At 35.2% G+C, this 26,578-nt stretch overlaps 1 protein-coding gene and 1 non-coding gene across 2 annotated transcripts in view; one reads left to right on the top strand and one right to left on the bottom strand.

Moving 5' to 3' along the window:
• Lrba (LPS responsive beige-like anchor protein) overlaps window positions 1-26,578 on the top strand; it is a 703,692-nt gene that overhangs the window by 618,392 nt on the left and 58,722 nt on the right. Inside the window, 1 exon segment of the mRNA XM_047565822.1 lies at window positions 5,640-5,807. Coding sequence (XP_047421778.1) covers window positions 5,640-5,807 — 168 coding nt within the window.
• Trnaa-cgc (transfer RNA alanine (anticodon CGC)) lies at window positions 15,047-15,120 on the bottom strand. Its single transcript has one exon. It is a non-coding gene; the product is annotated as a tRNA-Ala (tRNA).

Raw genomic sequence — 26,578 nt, 5'->3', positions numbered from 1 at the left:
GGACTTTATATCATATATTTAGCAGGAAAATTTGAAACAGTTCTAATTAGGCTGAAAAAAACAGCTTTCTTCAATGTAAATTACAAAGGTCATATATCAATGTTAAGGAAACATTACCACTAGTGTTTGAAATCCAGCACATGCAAACATAACAGGCCAGTTCATTTTAAATCTGTGTGTGTGTGTGTGTGTGTGTGTGTGTGTGTGTGTGTCTGTGTCTGTGAGAGAGAGAGAATTGATTTTATTTCAAGTGAAAAATACTTAAAATTCCAAGTTTAAAATTTTGTATTGCCTTTATGACAGTCCAAACATACTCAAATCAGTTAAGATTTCTTAATTAATTATAAGTATAATTAAATATTTACCAAATGAAAAATTCATTCTCTCTCTCATTAAAATTATGGTTAAGCGCTTGCCTAGCACATGTGAGGCACTGTTGAGTCTCAGCACCACATATAAATAAATGAATAAAAATAAAGGTCCATTGACAACTTAAAAAAAAATATTTTTAAAGTATGGTTAATCAGGAGGGTTAGTCAGTGATTTTTATGTGTGTATTTGAAATGTATAGGCATGGCATTTTGTATCTCGGAACTGAATCAGGCCTTTTAGAAGCCTGGGGGTAGAAGTAGTGACATAGGTGTGCCTCTGTGACCCTGGGCTGCAGTCCTGTTTCCTTCCAGTTATGTGATTATTTCTGAACTTATAAATATGTAAATGGTATTTGATCATTTAATTTGTCTGTTTATAAAAATCATTTATCCCATAGATATCACTAGTTATTTTTTAGTTTTGTTTGTTTTTATGGTTGGAGATTGAGCCCAGGGCCTCATGCATGCTAGGCTAGCACTCTACCACCAAGCTACACCCTCAGCCCTTAGTTGTTTTTTTTTTCTGGGGGGTGGTAAATAAATATTAGCATTAATTGACAATAACAGCATGAGAAACAGGGTTATTACACAATTACAGCTTGGTAAAGTTATCTGATTTCTTTTGTTAATTGAAATCTATTTTCTTTGATTCTACATAATTTTTACATTAGTGAAAATTTTATTTTTAAGGGAAATTGCTGGAGTATCTTTAAAGTATACACAAAGTAAATACATGATTAATGCCCTTTATTTTAGAATTTTATTCACAAATATCTTAGAAAAGTAACTGTTTCTTTATGTTATCACTTATTGTGACTCCTTCTACAAAAAAGAATAATTTTATATAACATTTTTATCAATAAATAATTCATTTCCTTAATGGGTTAGTTTCAGGAAAATGTAGATTGTGTTCTTTCAGTAAGATTTATTGTTAGACACATATTCATATGTTGTAATTATTTCTGACACAGGGTTACACAAGCCAGTTATTTATGAATAATTTACTCTTATCTTTATAATATTAAAGCTTTAATTTGTTGGTATCTACATGAGGATAAAACAAATGAAAGTTGCTAATAAGTGTTTTATTTGACATCTGTATACTGTACTTTTTAGCATATCTCAAGTGTTTTAGTCTCTGCCTAATAGATCTCATTAAAAAAAACAGATATCAGCCCCAAGACAGTTTGTCAAGACTAATATGAGTCCCTCTGGATTGGATTGACAAGTTCTGTGAGGCTTCATATCATAGTCTTTTCATATTCTTATTTGATCCTTAGCAATTGGACATTAGTTACTGATTTATTTTATAATAACTCAGATGAGTTGAGTATTATTGCATTGTGTTGGACATTTTAGTGGATTTTCTTTTTTACAGATTTTACTCAGAACACACATTGGATGTAAATGATGTATACACCCTGCTAGGGGAGTACTAACAATTGATTGGTTAGGTTCGAGAGCAGCATGGGAAGAATGTTACTATCCCCTGGCTGCAGACCGTATTTAATGCCAGCCTTAATGAGGGTTGTCTGTCCTAAAGGCTTTGAAAAACTCAGATGCGTAACATTCCACTAGCAGTGTATGTGTGACTAAATATGTAGACTAAATAAGAATTTTATATAATGAATACTTTAAAAATCTTTTTTTTAATAAAGAAGGTGCTTTTAAGAGTTTAGTAGAGGTTTTATGATTTTTGTCACTGAACTTCAAAAACAAAAGTTATAAAATGTAGTCCCAGGGTTTTCCATTTTTAATTATTTTTTGTTTGCATTTACTTTCTCTTTATTTTCCCCCAGCTTGTCCTTCCTTCTTTCCTCAAGTCTTTAGCGGGTGCATTTATTTATTAATATATACTCTTGGTTAGGCAATTGTCTTTCACTGATATCAAGAGGATGTTAAAGTCCTGAGCGGGCTTTGTATTGAAATGATTTCAAAATTTCTTGGAACTCTGTGTCACAGTTACCCTTTGAAAATCTCTTTTTAAAGCTTTGGTATGTTGTAAGAAATGTGTGAAGCTAACTAATAACATTTTTAGTTTACTTTTTAAAAAAATTATTTGAAGTTAAGCTGGGTGTGGTGGCACACACCTGTAATTACTTGGGAGGCTGAGGCTGTAGTATTACAAGTTTGAGGCCAACTTGGGCAATTTAGTAAGGGTCTGTTGCAGAATAAAAGGTCTGGAGATATAGCTAAGTGATGGAGTGCCCCTGGGTTCAAGCCCAAAATCACAACAAATAAATAAATTTTTTTTAAGTTTATTCATGAAGGTGATGTGTTCATCAAACTCTGAAACAGGTTCTGCCAACATTTGCTGAATTACCAGTTGACCTATGACAGCTCCTGGGAGGGCTGCACCACGGTGCTGTTGTTTCCTCTGCATGTGTGTTTGCAGAATAATACGAGTACAGAGTATTGTTCCTTTCAGCATTTTTGCTTAAAATTCTGATGCAGTGTCAAGATGTAAAGCGTTAAGCATTTAAATCTACCCACTTCACCATTTTGAATGTGCATAAAGAAGTAATCAACCATTAGGAAAACTCATAGTGCTTTGTTTGATGAAACATAAAATAAAATTGCCCTCGTTTTTAGAGCTTTAATATTGAGAAAATTCATTTGTACTTTGTCATTTGCTGAACCTCCTAGAATTTTATAGTCTCAAATCACAGCACCACGGACACTCAGGAGACTCCTGACTGTTTTATCTTATTAAACAATTTTGAAATCATTAATTTTTAATTAGCTTGGATGCAGGTTTTTTATCGTTTCAATAGTGTGTGTATAAGAACTAAACGTTTTTTATTTAAACTACTGGCGAGAGTATTATTTACATAAATAAGTAGAGGTTCTAAGAATACATACTGTGAGTTTGCTTCATATAGTAAAACACTTCTTAGTAGATTCAGAGATGTTATGTGTTAAACTGTTAGAGTAGAGCTTTTCAGCAGTTTATTAACTCAGAATTTTGAACAACCAAAAAAGGATGTAAGCTCAAAGATATGTGTAAGTCCTTCCCTGATTGAAAGTTCTAATTAAGTGAATTGGAGAAAATTAACTGAAATTAGCTGTCAGAAAGTCACATTTAAATGAGTGATGAGCTAGTCTGGCAGTAAACATTTAAATGATATAAATTGCCATTTAAGTGTATGGTTTAATGTTTGTCATGCATTAATGTGACATGAGACTGCAGTGACAATCAAGCAGCTTGCTCTAATTTGAACATATTTAGGGCTTTTGTGTGGAGTGCACTGCACACAAATTAAGACAATTGCTGTTTTTATGTGTCACTTTAAACGTGTGCCCCTACTCCCTCCCATCCCTACCCGGGCCTACGTTAATGAAACGAACGTATCAATTTTGTGTGCAACTTGCATTAGTGGTTCCTAGATTTTAGATTCGTTTTAAATGTGTGTACTTAAAATAGGAATTTACTTCAAGTTATTACAAGCCCTTCTCCTCTTATTTCAAGTAAAATATGAATTAATTTTGTGCTTTCTTTTTACCAAATTGGCAAATATAATGAATTTTACGACAGATGTCTAAAATAGTCACTTTCACAACAGAAACTAGCTAAATACTTTTTAGGCACATTTTATTTCAGGTATACTTTGGAAGTGAGAATTGCCTCATGCCTATAGTTTTATTTATAGAATTATATTTTATAGTATTGCAAAACCATGTTAAATGTTATTAGTTAAGTGGAATTTATTATTTGTATTTAGCCATAAACATTTTTCTTGTTCATAGGTAATAGTACAGCATCTATTTACACAAGAATACTCCTGTGAAGTAAAATCTCTTGTCGCATATCTCATTGATTGTTTGCTATAGATGTTAGTAAATTTGGGGACTGGGTGTGTAGATTAGTGGCACTTAGTATGCACAAGGCCTTGGGTTCAATCCCCAGCATGGAAAAATAAAAAAGAGGTTATTTAAAAACCCACATATCTCTTATCTGTGCTGCAAAACACAACAAAAATAAATCATGATCATATATTTGTACTCCAAAAATTTGTGCTGATTTCAGTGAGACACATTACCAGACATAACTTGGTATACTTTTAATTAAGCTTCAGCATTTTAAGACTTACTTATTGGTAAATGAATCCGTAATGTTAAACTTTTATTTTGGAATAATTTGGAACATTGCATAGTATAAAGATGAATACCTTCCTAAAAATTAAGTCTCCAGTTTTTAAAACTCTAGTATTTATAGCAATACAATTCAGTAAACACGTGTTGTTACCTATTGTATTTTGGCACAAGGCTAGTAAGTGGGAATATCATGATGAATAGAAAGTGGATCTTGTGCCCAGTATTTCAACTGAATACTTGATTATATTCATTTATTATTTATTGGGCACTGTTATGTTAATAACAAAATATTTGATCTGGTTTGATATTAATACCGAGAATAGTAATACCAGTCTCCCCCAGAAACTCTAGTTTGTTAGCAAAAAACTCAACCAAAATAACTAAACAGTTGGGTTAATAGTTGTTGTAGTGGATGACAAAATATTTTAATTCAGAAAAATTATAAATATTTCAAGTGGATAGTAAATTTTTAATGTTTTCACATTTGCTTTCCCAAAGTCACCTTTATACTGTATGACCTCCTTTGTTTGAAGCATAAATTGAGTATCTGTCAAGGCCTGAGTTACAAATGTGATCAAAATAGGCACAGTCCTGGTCCTCACACTGCTTACTGTATTGCAGGAGAATATTGAAACATAAGCAGTTATTATAGTTCAGAATGATAAGATGATAAATGCCAGAAAGTCTCTCATCATATACAAAGGAGAACAGATTCTGGTAGAAAATTGGACATCAGAATTGATTTTATTGTATTTTTTCAAGGCAAGGGGATTGAATCCAGGGCCTCACATGCTGTAACAAGCACATGCTCTAACCACTGTGCCACATCTACCCCCAGTTTTGTTTGGGGGAATTTATTTTTGCTTGTTTTCTTAACTGACCTTGAACTGGCAATTTTTCTGCCTCAGTCTTCTAAGTAGCTGGGATTATGGTCACGTACTATCAATTCTGTTAAAGTCTCCTTTTTTAAAAAAAATTACATTAGTTTTGTATATTTTTGGTGGTACTGAGGGCCTCATGCATGCTAGGCTTTGCCACTGAGCTACATCCCCATCCCTCTTAAAGTCCCTTTTAATAGTAAGTTTAATGTTAAACTTTCCTATTTGTTCTAAATATATTTCTGCTTTCAAATTAGAATTCAACCTAATGATATGATTTACACCTTTTTTTCAGGCCCTGGAGAGTGAATTTGTTTCCTGCCAGCTTCACCAATGGATTGATCTCATTTTTGGCTATAAGCAGCAAGGACCAGAGGCTGTGCGAGCCCTCAATGTGTTCTATTACCTGACCTACGAAGGAGCCGTCAACCTGAATTCGATAACTGATCCTGTGTTGAGAGAGGTAAGTTATCTGACTAAAACACAAACTGTTGGTATTAAATATCACCTTCACTATCCTTAAATTGTACTGGTGGAGAAACTGGAACCAGATGGATGAAGTGAATTAAGCAGGTAAACTATCAATTAGTGATGCAGTAGGGACTTGAACCCAGGCCTTCCCTTCTACAAAATGTTTGCTTCAATGTGCAACGAGAGCTTTTTCAGTCCTCTTTATAATTGTTGTAGTTTGAGAAGCTACTTACATTACTTAAAATACTGGGAAATGGCAATTAATTAATGAAATATTGGAAACAAATCTAAATGCAATGAAATATTTATTATGCAATACATAAATATATATATATAGTTATACAGAAATCAATAGTGGAATCAAAGTCTAAAACTTTCCTGTGTCATCAAACTTGGTATTAGATGTTAATGAAATTTGTTTTATTCTTGTGTTTTATTTTCTAAATTAAAACATAGCATAGTTTTGACAAATGTATTATTTATCAAAAATCCTGTGGACGATAATGTATTTTTTTAGTATTTCTAATCTATTTATACATCCTCCTAACTCTAACTTGTCTTATATGAAAAATTATAGAATTGAACACATACTATCTCAAATGTATGTACAATTTTAGAAGAGAATCTATATTAAAGAAATTAGATGCTTTGATTCATAGGAAAAATTGCATATTTAGAAGGATACATTATTTGTGTAAGCTTTATTTTTTTCACCAGAACTTCATTTATTCCTTTATAGTTCTACTTATAATGTGACTGAGTTGAAAATATATAAGGACATTTTAAAATAAATTAGCGTGTTATTACTTGTCTCATGTGCTTGATTGAAGTTAGTATACAAGCAAAAGCATCATGTACCAGATATGCATTTGCTTTCAATTGTTCTGTTCAAGTTTTGAATTGCTGTGTTTCATAATTTAAAATCTGTGGAGGCAGAGAGCTAAGTCATATGAACTAAAGACCCTTCCAGAGTTTCAGATTTTTTTTTTTTTTTTGCGGTGCTGGGGATTGAACCCAGTGCCTTGTGCTTGCAAGGCAAGCACTCTACCAACTGAGCTATATCCCCAGCCCTCAGATTTTTTTGAAAATGTTGCTTCCAGAACATTTTATTAGAAGTACTTATTTTTTTAGAGAGACAACTGACTGGATGACACAGAACATACATTGGTTCAGTATGTGAAAATGAGGTCAGATCAATGTGCAAGTAGCATAACAAAATAATCCATTGTTTTGTCATTAGAGCAGAATAGCTTGAGTGTGTTTACTTTCTTTTATATTATTTTAGTGATATTTGAAAAGTGCTACCTTATTCTACTGCGTGCAGAGCTGCTTCAACACCCATGCTGCAGGTTTTGTTTTCCCACGTTCCTCTGTGGTAATTTTCATATTGTTACACAGCTGATCTACAACTGAATTCACACTGTAAAATTGATTTATGTTCTACTTCACATGCCAGCATATTTCTTTTGTTTCTATATAATATCTGTAGTTTTAATTTTCAAATTCCATAATATTTTTTAAGGTTACTGTGGAAATCCACTTAACATGATTTTTCCCAGTGTGAGATGCTACTTTAAAAAAAAAAAAATGACTTCTTTTGGTGTGTCCAAGGTGATGTAACTAGCTCCTCCTTCAACTTAGGGTAATTAAAGTCTGTGCAACTTTTATATCATCAAGATGGTGCTCAGTCTGTACCTGTTTGTCATGACCAGTCAGCTGGTTATTTCCTCTTTCAGTGGCTCAATGTGATTGACCTCTTATTCTGGGTTGACACCCCCAACACACACACCAATGATTTCCAAAGTTTATTGTGTTCTGTTTACAGCATAGTCTTAATGAGTATTGTCTAATACAACTTAATGGAGTGATGAGAAAATTTATATCCACACTGTACAATACAGTGACCAGGAGCCACATGTGGTTATTGTGCACTTGAAATGTGGCTATTGTGATTGAGGGACTGGATGTTTAAATAATTTTAGTTGATTTAAGTAGGCACATAGGACTACTAGCTACAGCATTGGACAGTGGGATCTAGAAGACTGTCATGAATGTCTTTGGTTAATATGTATTCTGACTGTGATTTCAGGACATGATCTGAAAGTGAGACAATAAATGTTTGTTAAGTTAATTTGTTAGGGTAAGATATTTTAAATTGGGCGTAGAACATTTAGACATTAGGTACATAATGAAATATAGATATGAACTAAACTATGTATTTTTCTTTCACCTCAACTATATAAATTCAAATAAGGTTTTGTTTTTGTTTTTGTGGTACCGGGGACTCTACCCCTGAGCCACAACCCCAGCCCTTTTAGTTTTTATTATAAGACAGGGTCTCACTGTTGCTCAGGTTGGCCTTAAACTTGTGATCCTCCTTCCTCAGCCTCCTGAGTTGCTATAATTACAGACATACACCACCATACCTGGCTCAAAAAAGTTGTTTTTTTTTTTTTAATTTTGATAAAATACATAAAATTTATCATTTTTTTTTTTTGAGTGTACACTTCAGTGGCATTAAGAACATTCACGTATGGAAGTGGTTGTATCTCAGTGGTATAGTGCGTGCTGTGTGCTTAGTGTGCCTAAGGCCTTGGGTTCAATCCTCAGTGCCAAAAAGAAGGTCCAAATGTTGTACAGCCATCACTACAATTCATCTCCTGAAATTTTTAATCTTCTTAAACTGAAACTCTCTACACATTAGATAGTAACTCCCCTTTCCATACTCTCCTCAGTCCCTGACAACCACCATTAAACTTTCTGTCTCTGTGTATTTAATTATTCCAGGTACTTCCTATGAATGGAAACTATGTTATTTGACCATTTGTGTCTGACTTATTTTATTTAGCATAGCATCTTTAACATTCATCCATGTATATATCATGTACAGAATTTTCTTCCTTTTTAGAGCCAAATACTACTTTTTAAAATTTATTCTAATTAGTTGTACATGACAATAGAAAGCAATTTGATACAGCATATATAAATGGAGTGTAATTTCTCATTTTTCTGGTTGTACATGATGTAGGATCCTACTAGGGCTGAATAATATTCTGCTGTATGTCTATACCACATTTTTTTAATTCACTTTTCTACCCATGAACATTTTGGGTTTTTCTTACTTTTTGACTTTTGTGAATTATGAAAACATTGGTGTACAGGTATCTGTTCAAGTCCCTACTTTCAGTTTTTTGGAAAATATGCCCAAAAATAGAGTTGGTGAATTATGTGATAATTCCATGTTCAACCCTTTGAGAAACTACCATACCAAACAGGTTTTTAATATTTATTTTTAATGATCATTATTTACTAATGACTGTTTAAAACCTTCATTTAAAGTTTGACTTCCCTTTCTTTCCCATAATAACTTCCCATTCTTGTCCTCTCCTTGGTTCCTGATGACCACCACACCATTATGATTTCTATCTCTGTGAATCTCATTACTCCAGGCACCTCATGTAAGTGAAACCATACATTATTTGTCCTTTTGTGTCTGACAGGCATTATCAGAAAATTAAGCCTTAACCAGATAGTTTTCCATTCATCACACCCTAATTTATTTTTATATTATATGTAAATGTATTATACATTAGATCCTACATTCATTAAATACATATGACCTATGATGTTCTACATATGGTATATATGATGCTCTTGAAATAAAAATATGTCTCTTTGTTACTTAGCATTATTAATATATGTCTGATTCACAAAGCTTTCTAAATGTTATTAAAATAGAATCTTTTATTATTTGCCTTTCCATAGCATTGGCCAGTGCTAAATCTTATGGTATGAGGCAGTGTGATAAAATAAACAAATAAATAAAAGGATGTAGATTTGATTCCTTTAATGACTACTAGTTGTTTGATTTGGATCCTCTTTAACCTGTTTCCTCAAATATAGAATTGATGTGATCTTGCCCACCCATAGAGAATTAGGTAAGGTGTCATTATGTAAAGTGCCTGGCATATCAGATCATAACATTCAGCAGGTATTATCCTTTCCCTTATATTGTTCAGAGTTAAATCTGGGTTAGAAAACACAATTATAAGATGACATCACAGAATCATAAAATGTTGACACTAGAAAAGGTATTAGAGACCATTTCCTAGCACACACATGCAGAGTTCATTGTAAATTGAGACAAGAAGAAAGCAGAAAACAAGAATATGTTATTAATGTATTATTTTTTTTCAATAACCTTTTATTGAATCCAAATTATTCTAATAAGGTTAAAAGGTTGAAAGGTGAGTCCTGCCCTCACTCAGCTAGAGTTCATTATCTAATGAGAAAATAGAGATAAGTAAACAATTAAAATACACTGATAGCCGGGCACAGTGGTGCATACCTATAATCCCAGCAGCTCAGGAAGCTGAGGCAGGAGGATTTAGAGTTCAAAGCCAGCCTTAGCAAAAGCAAGGTGCTAAGCAACTCAGTGAGACCCTGCCTCTAAATAAAATATAAAATTGGGCTGGGGATGTGGCTCAGTGGCTGAATACCCCTGAGTTCAATCCCTGGTACCCACCCCCCCCCCAAAAAAAAAAAAAAAAACCACTGATAATTCAGTATTAAGTGTAAGTGTGTGTGTGTGTGTGTGTGTGTGTGTGTGTGTGTACATGCACACAAGCCCAGAGAATAGGTACTAAACTCAGAACAATGGAAGCCAGGTGTATTTTTCTGGGAACTGGGAGGCTGGATTGATATATTGAAGGATGATTCAGATCACTGAGTAGAGTCATGGGCAAAGGTACTTACACAGAGGATACTGCATAAGTTTCTGGCATGTATATAACAGGGATCATGACTGGAGAATTGGGTATATGTGAAATGGATTGAAGGTGATAAGGTAAGAAGGAGAAAGGAACCAGATTATGAAGAGCCTTCAATTCCATTAAAAATGTATATGTGCCATATAAATACATATATATGTTGTTTATAAATTATAAAGAAAATGTTATTGCATTATAAGGCAGTGAGCAACAATCCGAGATTTATAACACGACCACATGTTCGTTTTAGAACCTGTCTTGGAAAAAGTTTGAAAAGATAAGAACTGAAAAGTGCCTATTGGATTTTTCTCACTAAGAAACCATTTGTGATCTAAGAGAAAATAGCTTAGAAGCTAGAGGGTTGTGCTGGGAGTGGGAGGCGGTGAGGTAAACAGTGTGTAAGAGAAAGTGATTTAAGGGAGGTTTTTAGGGGGTTTTGTTTGTTTTGTAGCACTGGGGCTGGAACCCAGGGCCTTACACATGCGAGGCAAGCGCTCTACCACTGAGCTCTGTCTCTGGTCCTAAGGGAATAATTGTTAACAACTTTATTGAGATATAATTCAATTTATATGATATAATTAACTCATTGAAAGCATATAATGGATTTTAGTATATTCACAAAGTCATACCAGCTTTACTACAATTTAAGAATTTTTTTGTCAACACAAAAAGGAATCCTTGTACCCATTAACAATCACTCTTATGGAAACTTTTCTCCTCTGGGTTGATATTTGACTGTGTTTCATTGGAAAAATCCAAAAAGTGGGAAGCATGTCAGATACACAGAAAGAAAGCATGTAAGAGACTATCAAACTCTACAAGAAAGTGGAAAGGAACAAAATCCAGAGCACAGATAGCGATAAGCTCTGGACGGGAGGGAACCACAGTACCTCTTCTGAAATTGGAGAGAAGGGCAGCGTGGCATGGAGCCTTGCAGAATGCAAGTCAGTGTGTCTGAACTAGGGGGGCAGGGCAACAGGATTATCTGTGCACGTTTCTACCAAGGACGAGCCAGTAGCTATGGAAATTTCTGACTAGGGATAGATGCCTAATAGGTTTTGCTTTAAAGTTATTAATCTCTGTGTTATTTATTTCCTTTGTGTGTTTTCAACAGCAAGAAAATAAGTTTTGAAAAAAACTTGAATGAAGAAGGGGTGTGTGTGTGAGTGTGCGTGTAGACAAACACAGGGGCATTTTGCATGGAAATATGGTGAAATGTATAAAAAAGGATTGAGGTGGAAGGTGGGGGCAATGGAACTGATGAAGGGATATTGTCCAAATGATGAAATATGGATCTGGGATGGATTGATAAACTCAGAGTTTATGTTTTTATTCATTTATTCGACAAATATTCATTTTGTTCAAGGTACTAAAAATACAGAGCTGAGCAAAACAGACAAGTTTCCTTCCTTATGGAGCTCAAATTCTAATGGAGTGCACAGAAAATAAATAATAGAGGCTATAATTGCAGTTGTGATTTGTGCTGTGGAGAAGATAAAGGCCAATATGGTGGGACAGAGTTGGTGGTAGGGACCTGGTTAGGAGATGGTCACAGACTCTCTCTCCGTCTTCATAAACTCTGGAATTGCAGTAAGACTATTCAAGGACATGCAGGGAACTGGTTCCTGCTCGTGGGGCCACACATGTTTCTGTAAGTCCCCGCTGGTACAGCCTCCAAATCAAGTCTTATCCCAGAGCTCCTGGCCATTGTAAAGCTTTCCCCATTGCTATCTATGAATTTATAACCTAGCCCATCACCAGGCCACACCTGTCTTTTCTTCAGAATCTTGTCCCAGTGAGGTGCTTTCACATCACTAACAATGGTACATTTGTATACCCACTAGATTTAATGAAAACATTGTTTCTTCAAAATCACAATCATGGTACCAGGATAGATTTGTGCCTTTCTTAAAAGTATAAAAAGCAGACCAGACCAATTTCTGTTTGGTAGCTATACTTTTGCTTATTTCTGTTCACTAGTTTACACTTAGTTTAGTTCAAGACACTTTTGCACTCACCAGTCATACACAGATGCAGGATGCCAGTGTACATGTCACGCATTTGTCTCTACTTGGCAAAAGCTCCGTTCCTCTGGAGGAAGTTGCTGTTCTAGAGTGAATGGTTAATACATATGGCATAGTAAGTGATCATAAAAATAATCTCTCTATAAAAAGAGCACTAAACGATAGAAATAATAACCATAAGAGAAGGAAGAGTAATCAGAGAAACAGCCTGCAGCACATTAAACTTTTATGTTGTTTTTAATTTTTAGAAAACAGCTGGGTTATCAATATACATGTCTGCATTTACATATATCACACACCAGAAAGAAGTTTTTTCAGGCAAACATGCTAATCATTTTTCAAATATCTTGTGACCCCACCCTAACTACAGAATATATTCTTCTCTTTAGCTGCTTATTCTGCAGACCCCTTTACTCCTTTTTATTTCTCTCTGGTATTATTTTTTTCTTTTTTCCCTGATTTTACTATATTTTAATCTACTCTTATTTTCCCAGCATTACATAGATTCTTTGATAGACAGGGACAAACAAAGAAAAGTTAGTCATTTTCTGGTTATTAGTTAATTGAGGGAATTCAGTTGGTGAGAAATAAATTTTTTTTTTTTTTTTTTTTTTTTTTTTTTTGGTGCTGGGGATCGAACCCAGGGCCTTGTGCTTGCAAGACAAGCACTCTACCAACTGAGCTACATCCCCAGCCCGAGAAATAAGTTTAAAAAAAAAAAAAACTCTCAATATATGCACATATGTGTGTGTGTGTGTATGTGTGTGACATCCATAAACAAATATGGGAGCACAAAGGAGGAGCAGCCAATCAGATTAAGTCAGAATAAGGAAGTAATAACTGAGCACAGTCCTTTTTAATCTTTTTTTTTTTTTTTTTTTTTTTTTTTTTTGAGATGCTGGGGCTTGAACACCTAGGGCATTGTACTTGCAAGGCAAGTACTCTACAAACTGAGCTATATTCCCAGCCCTTGAGCATAGTCCTTAAGAAATAAGTAATGAAGTAGGTGAAGCAAAAGAAAGAGAAGCAGCATATGAAGCAGTGAGCTAGCATGTGGGAAGAAGCATCAGTGGCTGTGTAAGTGGAGTAAACCATGTGGTTGGTGAGAGGCATAAAAGAAGTTGGTGATAAAGAGCAGCAAGATTGCTGATATCTCTAAAACTTATCTGGAAACCATTTGTGTCTGTCTATTATTAGTTGAATCCACCATCACCATTTCCCCAGGGACCAACATTAATAGACCTGGCCACCTATTTCTTTACCTACCTACATTCCACTTCCACAGAGCTGCCAAAGTAGTATATGAAAACTATAAATCAAATTTTGTCACCCCTTACTTAAACCTTCTTGTTTCACATTAAACAGAGGGTAAGACCCACATGATCTGGTCATGCCTACCTCCCTAATTTAACATCATGCCATCCTCTCCCTCATTTATGTGTCTTGTCATTCTGACCTCTCTGTTCCTGATCACATGAGGTTTGTCACTGACTTGGCACTCTTTTATGATAGCTATTTACTCAGAGTACCCCAGATTTTCATTCACTTTCTGACTCCTAGTCTGTATACATCAGCTTGAAGTTCATCTCCTCAGAGATGGCTTGCCTTTAAATACACAACCTATTTATCTTTTTTTTAATTGCCTTAGTTTGTTTGTACTATTGTAAAATAATCCCACAGGTTGGTTTTTGTTATTGTTCTGAGGATTGAACTCCAGGGGTGCTTTACCAATAAACTATATCCCCAGCCCTTTCTGTTTTATTTTGAGACAAGGTCTCACTAAGTCATTCAGGTAGGCCTCAAACTTGCAATCTTTCTGCCTCGACCTCCTGAGAGGCTGGGATTATAGGCATGACTGAGTAATTTATGAGCAATAGGAATTTAGTTCTCGTATTTCTGGGGTCTGGAAGTCTAGGAAAAGGATGGCAGCAAGTTCATGTCAGATAAAACCTGGACTTCTTTTCCAAGATGGCGCCTTGTAGCTGCATCCTCTGGAGAGAACAAATACCGTGTCCTCACAGGGCACAAGATGGAAGGGGAAAAGCCTAAACTAATTCCCTCCAGCCCTTTTATAAGGTTCCATCCATTCATGAGGGTGAATCCTGGATGATGTGATCACTTTTAAAATGACCCTACTTCTTAGCACTGTCACAATAGGGATTAAGTTTTAACACATGAATTTTGGGAGACGCTCAGTTTGGAAAACAAAGCAGTTACTAATTTTTAACTTAACTGAAAACTAAAGGATGTGGTGCTTTGAAATCTCTTGAAACTTGACTGACCTTGAACATAGTTAATTTTCATAAATGTTCCATGTGAACTTGGAAAGCTGGGTTTTCTACAACTTTTGGGGCTAGCAGCCTTTTTGTAGTAAGGTAGTAAATAATGAAGTAGAATTAATTAGCAAATGTAGATTATTATTTTTAATTTTTTTTTTTTTGCGGTGCTGGGGATTGAACCCAGGGCCTTGTGCTTGCGAGGCAAGCACTCTACCAACTGAGCTACATCCCCAGCCCTAGATTATTTTTATTAATATTGTTTTGAGCTATCACATTTGACCTTTAAATTAATTATTTATTTTATATATATATATATATATATATATATACATGCACCCATATGTATAATGTACATAAGACTATGTAGACATACGCATTGCTGTGGAAGTATATTTGCCATGTTACAGTGAAAATAGATCAGGTTATGAAACATAAAATACAAATAAAGAAAGAAAAGTGAAAGTATGGACCCTAAAATGTTTGTGGTCATTATCTTTGGTTAGTGAGTCACAGAATTCTTTCATTTTTCTCTTTCTATATTCTGAAAATTATTTCTCTTTAATCTTAGTGGGGACAACCACAATTCTTTTTCCCTTTGAGGGGCACATGCCCCTGCTTTGAAACTTGCACCAATGGTGAATGTGACATAGACTCTGAATACAGACTGGGCTGACTGGCTTCTGTGGTCACTCTCTGTGTCTGGGCTGTGTTCTCGACATTCACTGTTGCCAGGGTATAGTTTCTGTATACAGAGATCTTCTTGAAACTCTGATAAGGATGAAATCATTTTTAACTTCTTAAATTTTTGTCTCACTCAGAAATCACAGCACCTTCAATCTCTTACTTTTGTTTTCGTTTTGTTATTTGACCCATTGAACTATGTGGGTTCCTTTCATACTTTGGAGCAATTTGAATTTATTTATTCGTTTTCCCATGGTATTTGACAGGGAAGAAAAGAACATTTCTAATTTAGGAGAAAATATCTTACATATATCACAGTTAATTGTAATTCTTGTCAAGAACTAAGATTTGTGAATAATCTTTGGATTTGTTACTGTGTGTGTGTGTGTGTAATCAAATAGTCTTTACAAAAAATTTCAAAACTTATTTTTCAAAGCAATATATATTAACTGTAAAAATGTAAATAATAAAAAATCAAAAGTGAAAGAATGGAAAGCTGCCATCCCCCAATTTGAGATTCATTAATTAATGCCAGAGTCCTGTGCTGAAGTCAGAGAAAGTAGTTCCAATTTGATGTGGTTGGATACATGCAGAAAAAAAGCCTTTGCCACAGAATTCATTGCCCTTTACAAATGCTTGAAATTCTACCATTAGAGATCATGATTTGGTTACCAATCTTTTTTCTTTTTTTAAACAATCCTTTCCAATCGCTCAGCTGTCTGTGAACAGGATTGGATAATAGATTTTGATAGAAGGGGAAGTAGGGACACAGCAAAGAGCTTGTGCAGGAGAGCCAGGGCTGATCCTGGGGTGTGCCTGGGGGTTGGAAGAAGGAAGGGTGGGGGCCCAAAGGCTGAAGAAGACCCACCACAGCAGCATTAGCAAGGGACATCACTGTGCCACCACTTGAGTGTGTACAGTGTCATCTGTGCCTTTTCATCCTGCACTTGGCTCTGCAAACTCACTATGTTCCCTGAGGAAGTATCATTTTCTCCTTTACTTTTTAGCAAATATAGTTTATTTTATGTTTATGTGAGTTTCAATATGAACTAAATTTATTGATTTCTTGTAAAAAATGGATCAGAGCTCATTCATGTAGATGGATGGGAAGAGGGGAGAGAGCCAGGATATAGCTCACTGTATGCAGTGGGCCTCATAACATGAAAGTAAAACCTGCAAACTATGTTTAGTGTCAGTGCTTGGTTTTCCCTCTTCCAAATTTATCCTTCCAAATGCTGTTTTAGCAACTCATAATCACCCTGAGAAGGTCTGTTTTCCAAAAGAAGCAGCAGCAGTGTTTAAGTTTACATGACCCCAGTTTCATGACAGCAGTAGCAAATCAGATATCTTATCCAAGGAAAAGCATTTTTGGCTTAGAATTCCATCACTCTCATGGTGGGAGTCAACAGCTCGTTTTGGCTTCAGCGTTGCTGCAGAACACTGACCGCAGTGAATCTTTCAAAAAGCATAAACACAATTGGTATTTATAGCATTGTTAACATTGGTTAAATAGTTGGGGGAGTTGCCCATAAGCCTGTTTTAGGAAGGTGAAGCAAGAATCTTTGTTGTGACTGCCGTAAGATTTAACAGTTGGACAACAGGATTACAGTGGTTGTAGCAATATAAAAAATTAGAAGTATAGAATGCAATAAGTTAAAAATTTCATGCAGTTACAATTCCAAGTGTTCCAGAAACAATCCTGAAGCATCTCTGGTGAGAAGTATGTTACACAGATGGTACATTTGACACAGTGCAGGGCAGGAACTGTACAATGAAAAGCCAAATAAACGGTAAGGATTAGTCAAGTTTTAATTGAAAGCCTGCATAAAAAAATACCATGAAATTATGCCAGACACTTTTGTACATCAAAACCACAATAATCAGACAGTTTCCCTTAGTCAATTAAATGAGCATGCATCAAAGTTGTCAGTAAAGCTAATCTTTGTATTTCACTCATTAGGATCAGTGAAGGAAGTAAATAAGTAGCTAAGTTACATAGCCAAGGCTCCAAAGCAAAATATTAATATTTTCATGCATTTAAAAAAAATCCTTTTCAGTTCCAGAGCTTTTCCACTCTGCTGATGATTTCTATCATGAACCCATTTCCTCTAGGCATTGTTTTCACTGGGATATGAAATGTAGCCTCAAATCAAGTAACTGAATTTTGTTCTCTAAATTTTAAAATAAATACAATGTTTTATTAAGTTTAAGATAAATAAAAAATTTTGCAGACCTGAAAAATCAGCGTAAAATGTTTGATGGTATGACAGATTTCTAAATTTTCAGAATAATAACTTTGTTTTCTTGGAAACTTTACTTGAATTTTAGTCATTACTTTTAGTTTTCATTATAAGTACAAAGAAACAACTGAAATTCTATTCTGTTCATATTTGGGAAACACTTAAGAACAATTTTTTTAAATATGGGGTAAACCATGTTATAACTGTAAATCTGTTGTCTTAACTTCTCTGTATCCCCGCCAGTGCTATGAGAGAGAAACACAAGCACGTGTGTGTGCGTGTGTGCACGCACGCACATGCGTGCATGCATGTGTTATCTTTGAGATTTAAGTTTCTTGAAGCCAAGGAACATGTCATTTAATTCCTCACTATATCTCAATTTGGTGGTCTGAAACAGTGGGTGCTCACAAATACTGTTGAGAAAATTAAACTGGTTCCTACCAAATGAATAACTGACCCAATGACTACATCTTTTCATGACAGAGTTTGAACATATTTGGTTTTGAGAAATACTTTAACCTTCTGAATGCAGTAAATTAACTCTCCTGTTATTCGTTTTAAGAACTTTTTGCTGTGTTTTCACTGCGTTCGCCTTGTGGCATTGGGAACCCCTTTGAAGACATTCCACGTATTTTTCTAGGCAGCTGCTTTATCTACTCATTTCCAGTAGCCAGAGATGGAGGTGTTTTGAATGAGCACATCAATGTTCTAGACAGAGATACTGTTTGAAATTATCCATGAGCACAGTGCCGCTGAACATTATTGAGTGACGTTTGTTTCTGTTGGTTGTGTCTGCTCTGACTAGCTGGTTTCTTTCAGATTGGCAGCTGGGATTATGCTATAGTAGATGGACAGCTACAAGAACTGGAGATTGTAGTGAGACTGAGCTGGGCCTCAACTTAATGTGCCTGGAATGCAGGGGCTGGTTACAAGGCACTAATGAAAAGAGCTGTGTGTATATCTGCAAATTGTCATTAATTCATGTTTTACCTGCTTTCACCTTAATGTTGGTAAAAATAAAATACTTTTTCTCCCTTTTTTATACCACTCCCCTGAATATTTACCACTGCATTCTAATTTTTTAAGTAAGTTCTATTGTATTTGAAAACTACTGCTTCTCTGCTCTTTGTGAAATCTATATCGTTACGTGTGTGCCTTCTTATCTGCTATATTTTTGTGTGCTATTTGGAGGAAAACATGTTGTTTACTTTAAAAATGTGTGTACCTTTATAAATATTTAATTCTCAAAAGATAGAAAAATATTGTTAAAACTGAGGACTCCTTGGAATCAATTTAATTAGAAGGGAAGCTCAATATGACTAAATCAACTTTATCAGCAAGACACCAGTTGACCAGTTTTTGACCAATTAATCATCTGGGGTTCTTAGCTGGTTAAAATATATTTTTGGCTATTATGTTAATGGATAAATTAAACTTCATAAAATCATATGGAATATTGTCAGTCTTTCTAGAGGTTTTTATGTTTTTTTAGTTTAGTTTTCTTTTGAAGTGAATTTGTTGTTGTTGTTCATTTCAAAAGTAGTCCATCCTGTCAGATGTCAAATGGTATAAAAATGAGGATAATATAGATTTTTATTTTGCCAATCTTTTAATCCTCACCATAGAGAACAGCTAGTGATGGTTTGATACCTAGCCTTCCAGGCCTTACATGCAAGTGATATGCATGTGTGTGTGCTCACATAACCTATGTCAGAGTGCGTGTGCGCGCGCATGTGTGTGTGTGTGTGTGTGTGTGTGTACTTTTACTTATATGAAGTCATACTATATATACTTTGGTAACTAGAGATTTTTCTTTCATCAGTATATTGTAGACTAATTTCCATGTAGGATGTATTCAACTCAACTTACTCATTTTATCTCTATATAATATTTCTTTTTCATAGTTTATTTAGGTAGTTTTTTCTCCAAATTTTTAGTTAAAAAGAGTTCTGTAGTAACCATTTTTGTACCTAAATCTTTTTACATCCATTTGATTCTTTCCTTATGAAAATTCTTAGAAGTGAAATCTTTATTTGAAAACATAAAAATCTGATTCTTTTCTAAAGTTTTTGATATTTTTCTTTGTGTCTAATTTTTCAAAATTTTAAAAAGGTCTTCAATCTATCCAAATAAGTTTAAAATATTCCATATCCACATATTAAAAAACTACATTTTCCCCCCAAAGGTTATTTTTGGTATTTATACTTCATTGTTTGTATTTTTTTTGTTTATAGAACACTTCAAATACATTTCAACCTTAAATTATTTTTTGCATAATTTGAGTTAGGTTTATTTACTATTTTTTAAATTTTGTGAACATATTGTTCTGACTACTAAAGAGTAACTCTGTTCTTCTTTCCCTATGTGAAGAGGGGAGTCTGGTTTCTACATGTTTTTAAATGACACTTTGCCTTTTTTTTTTTTTTTTAAACCCAGGCAGAGATGTTGCCCAGCAAGACCATTCATATTATGTGGGTACTTTCCTGCTGGGGATTTCATCCCATCTTGTCCAGTACTTGTTATGCCTCCTCTTTTGGCCTTAGCAGTTAATATTACCAGGATTTTTGTCCTGTGGGAATTAAATACAAACTTAAATATATATTGATTAAGTGGTCATTTGATCTGTATTTTTTTTCAACCTGCCGATACCAAAGCTAGATTTTAACAGTGAGTCCAAAGGGTAAAGTGGCTAGTTAGCTTGACAGTCAGCAGTCCAAGTAGAGACTGCCAAATATCCAGCAAGTTGTCTCCAGTTCAAGTTCAAATGTGCCAAGGAAAAAGGAAAACTGGCACAAAACTGGTATGGTGTGTAGCACAGTGCAGATCTCCAGAGGGTCTGAGTGTAAATATTGAAAGAATTATATCTAAGCTATGAAGTCTTGTTAAACATTTCTTGGTAAAGAGGTAGACTAGAATCTTTAAGACAGCTTTCTAAAACTTAATTTGAGTAATGTTAAAATTTTTTAAATGTATTAATAAATGGAATATTTTTTCTTACTAAATTATTTCATTGCTATTTCCTTCTTCCAATAGTGATTTTACATGTAACTATGAAGGGAATAAAATGCAATTTCAGAGTTCTGTGCTTTAGAAAAGCACCATATATATTAATTGCATCCATATGCTTAAGTTATTTCTATACTAACTCCCATCTTAAAAGAAAGTTTTACATTTATTGTTGATTACTGAGAATTGTACTGAGTTGACTTGTTTCCTCAGCTAGACTAAAAAGTTTACCTCAGAGGGAATACTTTCTTAAGTCAAAGCCAAATATTACACGTCCTAAGCCAAGACTACTTCCCTTTACTTCTGTTCCTTTTATTTATTTCTTCCTTTCATTCTATCATGTGTCTATATTCTCTCTCTTCTCTCTCTCTCTATATTTGTGTGTATACATATATATACATATATATAATTCCCATCTAACTCCAATCTTAAAAGAAAATTTATGTGTGTGTGTGTGTGTATATATATATATATATATATATATATATATTTGCTTTTCCCATATATATGGCTATAAAATCATGCAAGTATGTAGTAGTTGGCACAAAAAACAATAGAACTTGTGTAGCTTGTTGAAAATCTCTTCATAATATTTCCATTTGGAAATCCATTAATAAATTCTCTGGGTAATATTTGAGATGCTGTTTATAAAATATAAATATGTGGTTTTACTAGAATATCTTGAAGTATTTGCATGGTCTTTTTTATTACTGGATATTTCAACATCTGGAATGCTGCCTGCTGAATTCAGGTTTTATTATAGAAAGTAGTAACAGACTATTTACAGAAATAATTGAGAATTGATGAATAAGAATGCTAAATAATAAAGCAAGCTTTTAGTGGAAATGTTTTAATGGAATGTCTGATTCAATACTAGGCTGTTCTGTAATGGTGGTAGTAATGTATCTCTTAGCTGTATCCCTATCGAATCAAGTTGCCTTGTATGGTCATTCATTCAATAAATATTTATTGAGCACCTACTATGTGCAAAACCTCAGAAGCACAAAAATAATTGGCATTCTCCGTTTTCTAGGAAACTAATGGCCTAAGCAATAAGACAGAAAATTAATCTATATTTAGAATATTGAATAAATAGGCAGTAAAGAAGGTTTGTGTATGTTGCTCTGAGAGCAACAAGAGAAGAATGGCAGTACTCTGGAGGAGGTCTAGAAAGATCTCCCAGAGGCCAGAGGAACCTGAGAAGGAGGCAGCCACACAGACAAAGGGAATAGAAAAAAGAGGAATAGAAAATATATGTGCATGGATTTAAAAGGCAGTATAACACCTTGTATGTCACAGTACTAGGGTGTGAGGGGACATTGGCAAGAACTAAGACTGGAAACACAAGCAGAGGCTGGATAACTATTACTGATGAGAAGTTGGTACTTAACACCAACCAGACACTGTGTTAAGTCTTTTATATATGTGCTGCAGTAACATCGTCACACACTTAACTGATGGCCCAACAACTGTTCTCAGTGCTTTATGTTATCTCATTTAATCCTCAAAACAATGCAATAAAATACCTATACCTATTATCAAAATTAGATGAGGAAGTTAAAACACAAAACCTTAAGAAACTTGCCCCAAATCACTCTGCCACAGTGTGATGGCACTAAGTTTAATCACAGGCAGCCTGACTCAAGGCCCTGCCTAACTCTGTGCTGCCCTGCTGTGCCACAATTAGGAACTCGGGTGGAAGGCTTTTAATCAGAGAAATTACATGAGCAAATTTACCGCTTTGGAATTAAGCATGTTATAAGTTGGGCGTGTTCATTCCCTCTGAAAAAAATATGAAGACTGACAGCTAATGCTTATATTTTTGGCCGCTGTGATATATTTTCATTTTCAGTATGGTTTTGTATTAGAGATCAAAAAATAAATTGCTTAAAGGCAGGAATGCTGCCTTTCTTTTCATTGAATCTGTCTAGCACATTGCTATCAGCCCCTTTTGAGACAACTCAAAGCCAAAAGTGTTAATAATTTATTGAAGTTGTTCAATGGGTAGTAGGGATCCGTTACCCTATTCCATAATAAAATTTTTGCATATTAAGTGAATTTTAAAAGAGATCATCTGGTCTCTTCAACTCTAGGTGAAGGTGAGTTCATGAAAAAGTTAAGGCGTTTGTCAGTTCGTTAAGCTATCCTGTTATCAACCCACCTTCTTGAAGTTTATACAGGAGTAAGGATATGTGTAGGTTTCCTGCAATTTCAAACCTCACTTATATCTTTATATTTGCTTTTTCTCTATAGAAAGAGCCACATGGAAAATCAAAATGAGGGCAATAAACAGATTTACCTGAGGGACTTTTTCAAATCCCATATATCACTCCAGAATTTCTCACTTGGCCTCAACAATCTGTGCTGTAGTAAGACCCAGAAGTGGCTGTCGTATCACTCTAGTGTGTTAGGCTGAAGAAATGAGAATACTGCCCTCAGTGACATTTTTCAGAGCTTCTTGAGACTCATTTGGCCTCTGCAGTAGCAGACAGCAGTCCACTCGAGGCTCTCTGCCCTCCCTACATCCCCATTTTGCGCTCATCAAGGACTGTGTTCATCTCTCAAGCTTGGTTTTGTCCCTAGATGAGGCACAGAGATTCTGGGCTAGCTTGCTGTATAATCAGCATTGGGTACACCTGGCTGTTGCGGGAGTACGGAGTGTAAGGCACTCTTCTCCCTCTTGTGTACCATTAAAGCACACGACATTCTGACCCTTACAGTATACTTGTGTAGACAGATCATGTACCCTATCAAAGGTTACCATTACCAGGAGGCCTGATTCAAACAAATACTGTAGTCAGAAGTAGAATTGGGCAGTAACATTTGGTGAATATTACTCACATGGTGAAACTCAAGCCAGGCTTTCTAGAGAGGGATAGGGCTTACACAACTGAAGATGAGGGTGATCATTCTAGGAGGAACAAGGGCGTGAAAGAAGATGAAAGACAGAAATGGTTTCTATTTGTGGATGAAAACCAGCTTGACCAAAAAAGGAACATGTGTGTAAGGTAGTAGGACAAGGAATAAAAGGAAGGAAACCATCAGTGCCTGGCATTGGCCTTTAATATGTCAAGTGCTGGGGAGCACATGAAGACATTGACCAGAGGAACGTTGCACAAAGGACAGTTTGGGGAAACTCAGTTCTGCAAGGTACACTGAAGAAACTGAACAGAGGAAGAAAACTATAGAGAATGTTACAATACTCAACACTGGAAATTATAAAGAACCTAGTTTCAGAAAAGAATGATGAATGAGAGCAACTTCAACAAAGAAGTAACTGGGCTTAGTCAATGATTATATGTGAAAGAAAGAGGTCACATTTTAAATGTCAGGAAGATTCTGATCATTACAAAAGAATCAGAAGAAGAATCTATCCTTTGAGGAATCCTAGAATAAAATTAAATTTTCCAGCTCTCAGACATGTTTATTTTAAATGGGCTGAGGCCTGAATACAGTACACACATATGGACAGCATGCAGCAGTATAAATGGAAAGTTCACAGAAGTGGACAATCCACTGGCTATGGATTTGGAAATCTTTCAAACAGAAGTAAGACTGAAGTCTGATAGAAAAAAAATTCCAGGAGATAGATTAAAAAAAAAAAATCAGAGTGCTAAGAAAAGATAACTTGTTAATTTTTGGATTAAAAAAGTTAGCAAAAGACAGAAAAATAAAGGAACAGAGAACCAGTCTAGTTTATTGAAGCCACAGGAGAGAGAATGTGAAGAAACAGTTTTGATTAGCATTGCAAACTACTTCAGAGATCAAGATGAATGGATTTTAAAACAATGGGAAGAATCTGGAAGTAACAGTTGGTGATATAAGGGTGATTCCAGTTTTGAGATCATAAGCACTACCTTACAATCTTATTCCTTAGTTCTCACACTCAAAAAAGCCCTTCCTATTGGATTATTTTACTGCCAGCAATCCGAGGGTTAGTAAGAAGTAAAGCATTTATGTCTAAGAAATCTATGACCTTTTTAAATACCTGGAGGACTTGGAAAGAAAATTTATTATTATTTAACCTATGATTATTCTGTCATTATTCTGTCACTGCCTTATGTGACACAAAAAAGCCTTTTCCTCAGAGTGGCCCATGATATACCAGTTCTGTTGCAATTGAACTTTTAAAAGTGTTTAAAAGAGGAGATTGGCATTTTTTTAAAAGTTTTCTTATCATCCTGACCCTCTTCTTTTCTCTCTTCCTCTTTTCGGGGTTGGGGATTGAACCTAGGTCCCACACATACTCAGCATGTGCTCTACCACTTTGCTGGACCCTTAGGCCCTCATATCCTTTTCATTTCAAAATGCAAAACTTTAAATGCAAAACAGTATACATTGTCTTAAGACCAGTTGCATGAAATTTATATCTATAATAAAGATTTACGTGCTATGACGTCAATATTCTTGGTTTCTCTGTAGTTGGCCTTGTCGACCATGCTCTTTAGAACTCTCATCCCAGGGCTCCCATATCACCCTCTGCTGCTTTGACTCCTATCCTCCCTGCCAACTTTCTCTGTCTTCTTCATTCATTCTTGGCACCATACCCTAAATCTAAGTATTTCTGCAGGTTCAGCCTAGCTATTTGTGTGTGTGTGTCTCATGTGTCTTCTTCCTGGGGCTCACCAGTGCTCCTGAGCACTGTCGCTTCTCAGAGTTGTCCCAGAGCCTGCTGAAGCAGAAGAGCCTTATCCCTGTGTTTTTTATGTATTGAGGTTTCGTGAAGATTTTATTTTAAAAAGGAAGTCACTTCTCCTACCTAAATACACACACCCATGTATAACAAGAGGACAAGATCAGAAACTGTTGACTTAAATTTCTCTTTTGAATGATTGACACCCAAATCAGTACCTCTGATCTCTCATCTCAGAGACAGACAGTCTTGGGTTTTCTTTTGCTCACTAGACTGCAGATTCCACATTCTAACATCAAATTTATTGTCTTTCTCCCATCAAACTTTTTTTTCCCAACAAAAGCTCCTTCTTCTGTTCATTGCTTTACTATTCTCTGAAACATGCAAGTTTAAAAAATATAGTTTTGTCTTTTTTCCTCATTGTTCAAAGTCATCAAGAGTCTCCAAGACTTATTGATTTTCCACAGGACATGACTCACATATTCATCCATTTCTTCCCATTGCTGTAGTTTTCACAAAGATTAAGGTGCATGACTTTTGGACAGTTCTCAGAACATCCAAAGAATCTGACTCTAGGCTCCTCACCATGCAGTAATCTATGAAATCCTGAGCTAGATTTTAGTTTCCTAAAATAACACGTTCACTGTCATCTTCCTATATAAAGTCCTGCAGTGCTTCTTCCTTCCCTATTTTAACTGTGTTAAATGGAGATCACACTTGAGTCTTAAAACTAATAATAATGATACAGCATTTGATTTGGTGCTGGTAAGTTACTGTGCTAAACACTTCATATGCAATGTCTATTTAATTTTCCAGACAATTCTATGAGCCAAATATTGTGATTATCTCTGTTTTATGGATGTGAAACAAAGGTTTAGCTACTTGTCCAAAGTCAAAGAGCATATAAATGGCCAGGCCAGGTTTAGCATTCTGAGCCATCTGACACCACAGGCCATGTGCTGAAGCAATACATTCTGCCACCCACCCACACTCTCCACCCCTTTTTTTTTGGTTCTGGTAATTAAGCCCAGAGATGCTCTACCACTGATCTACATTCCCAGTGTCTTGCTTAGTTGCCTATTCTAGCTTCAAATTTACATCCTCCTGTCTCAGCCTCCCAAGTTGCTGGGA

This window comes from Sciurus carolinensis, chromosome 10, assembly GCF_902686445.1.
Source record: "Sciurus carolinensis chromosome 10, mSciCar1.2, whole genome shotgun sequence".
Classification (NCBI taxonomy): domain Eukaryota; kingdom Metazoa; phylum Chordata; class Mammalia; order Rodentia; family Sciuridae; genus Sciurus; species Sciurus carolinensis.
This window is presented reverse-complemented; position numbering and strand designations above follow the sequence as displayed.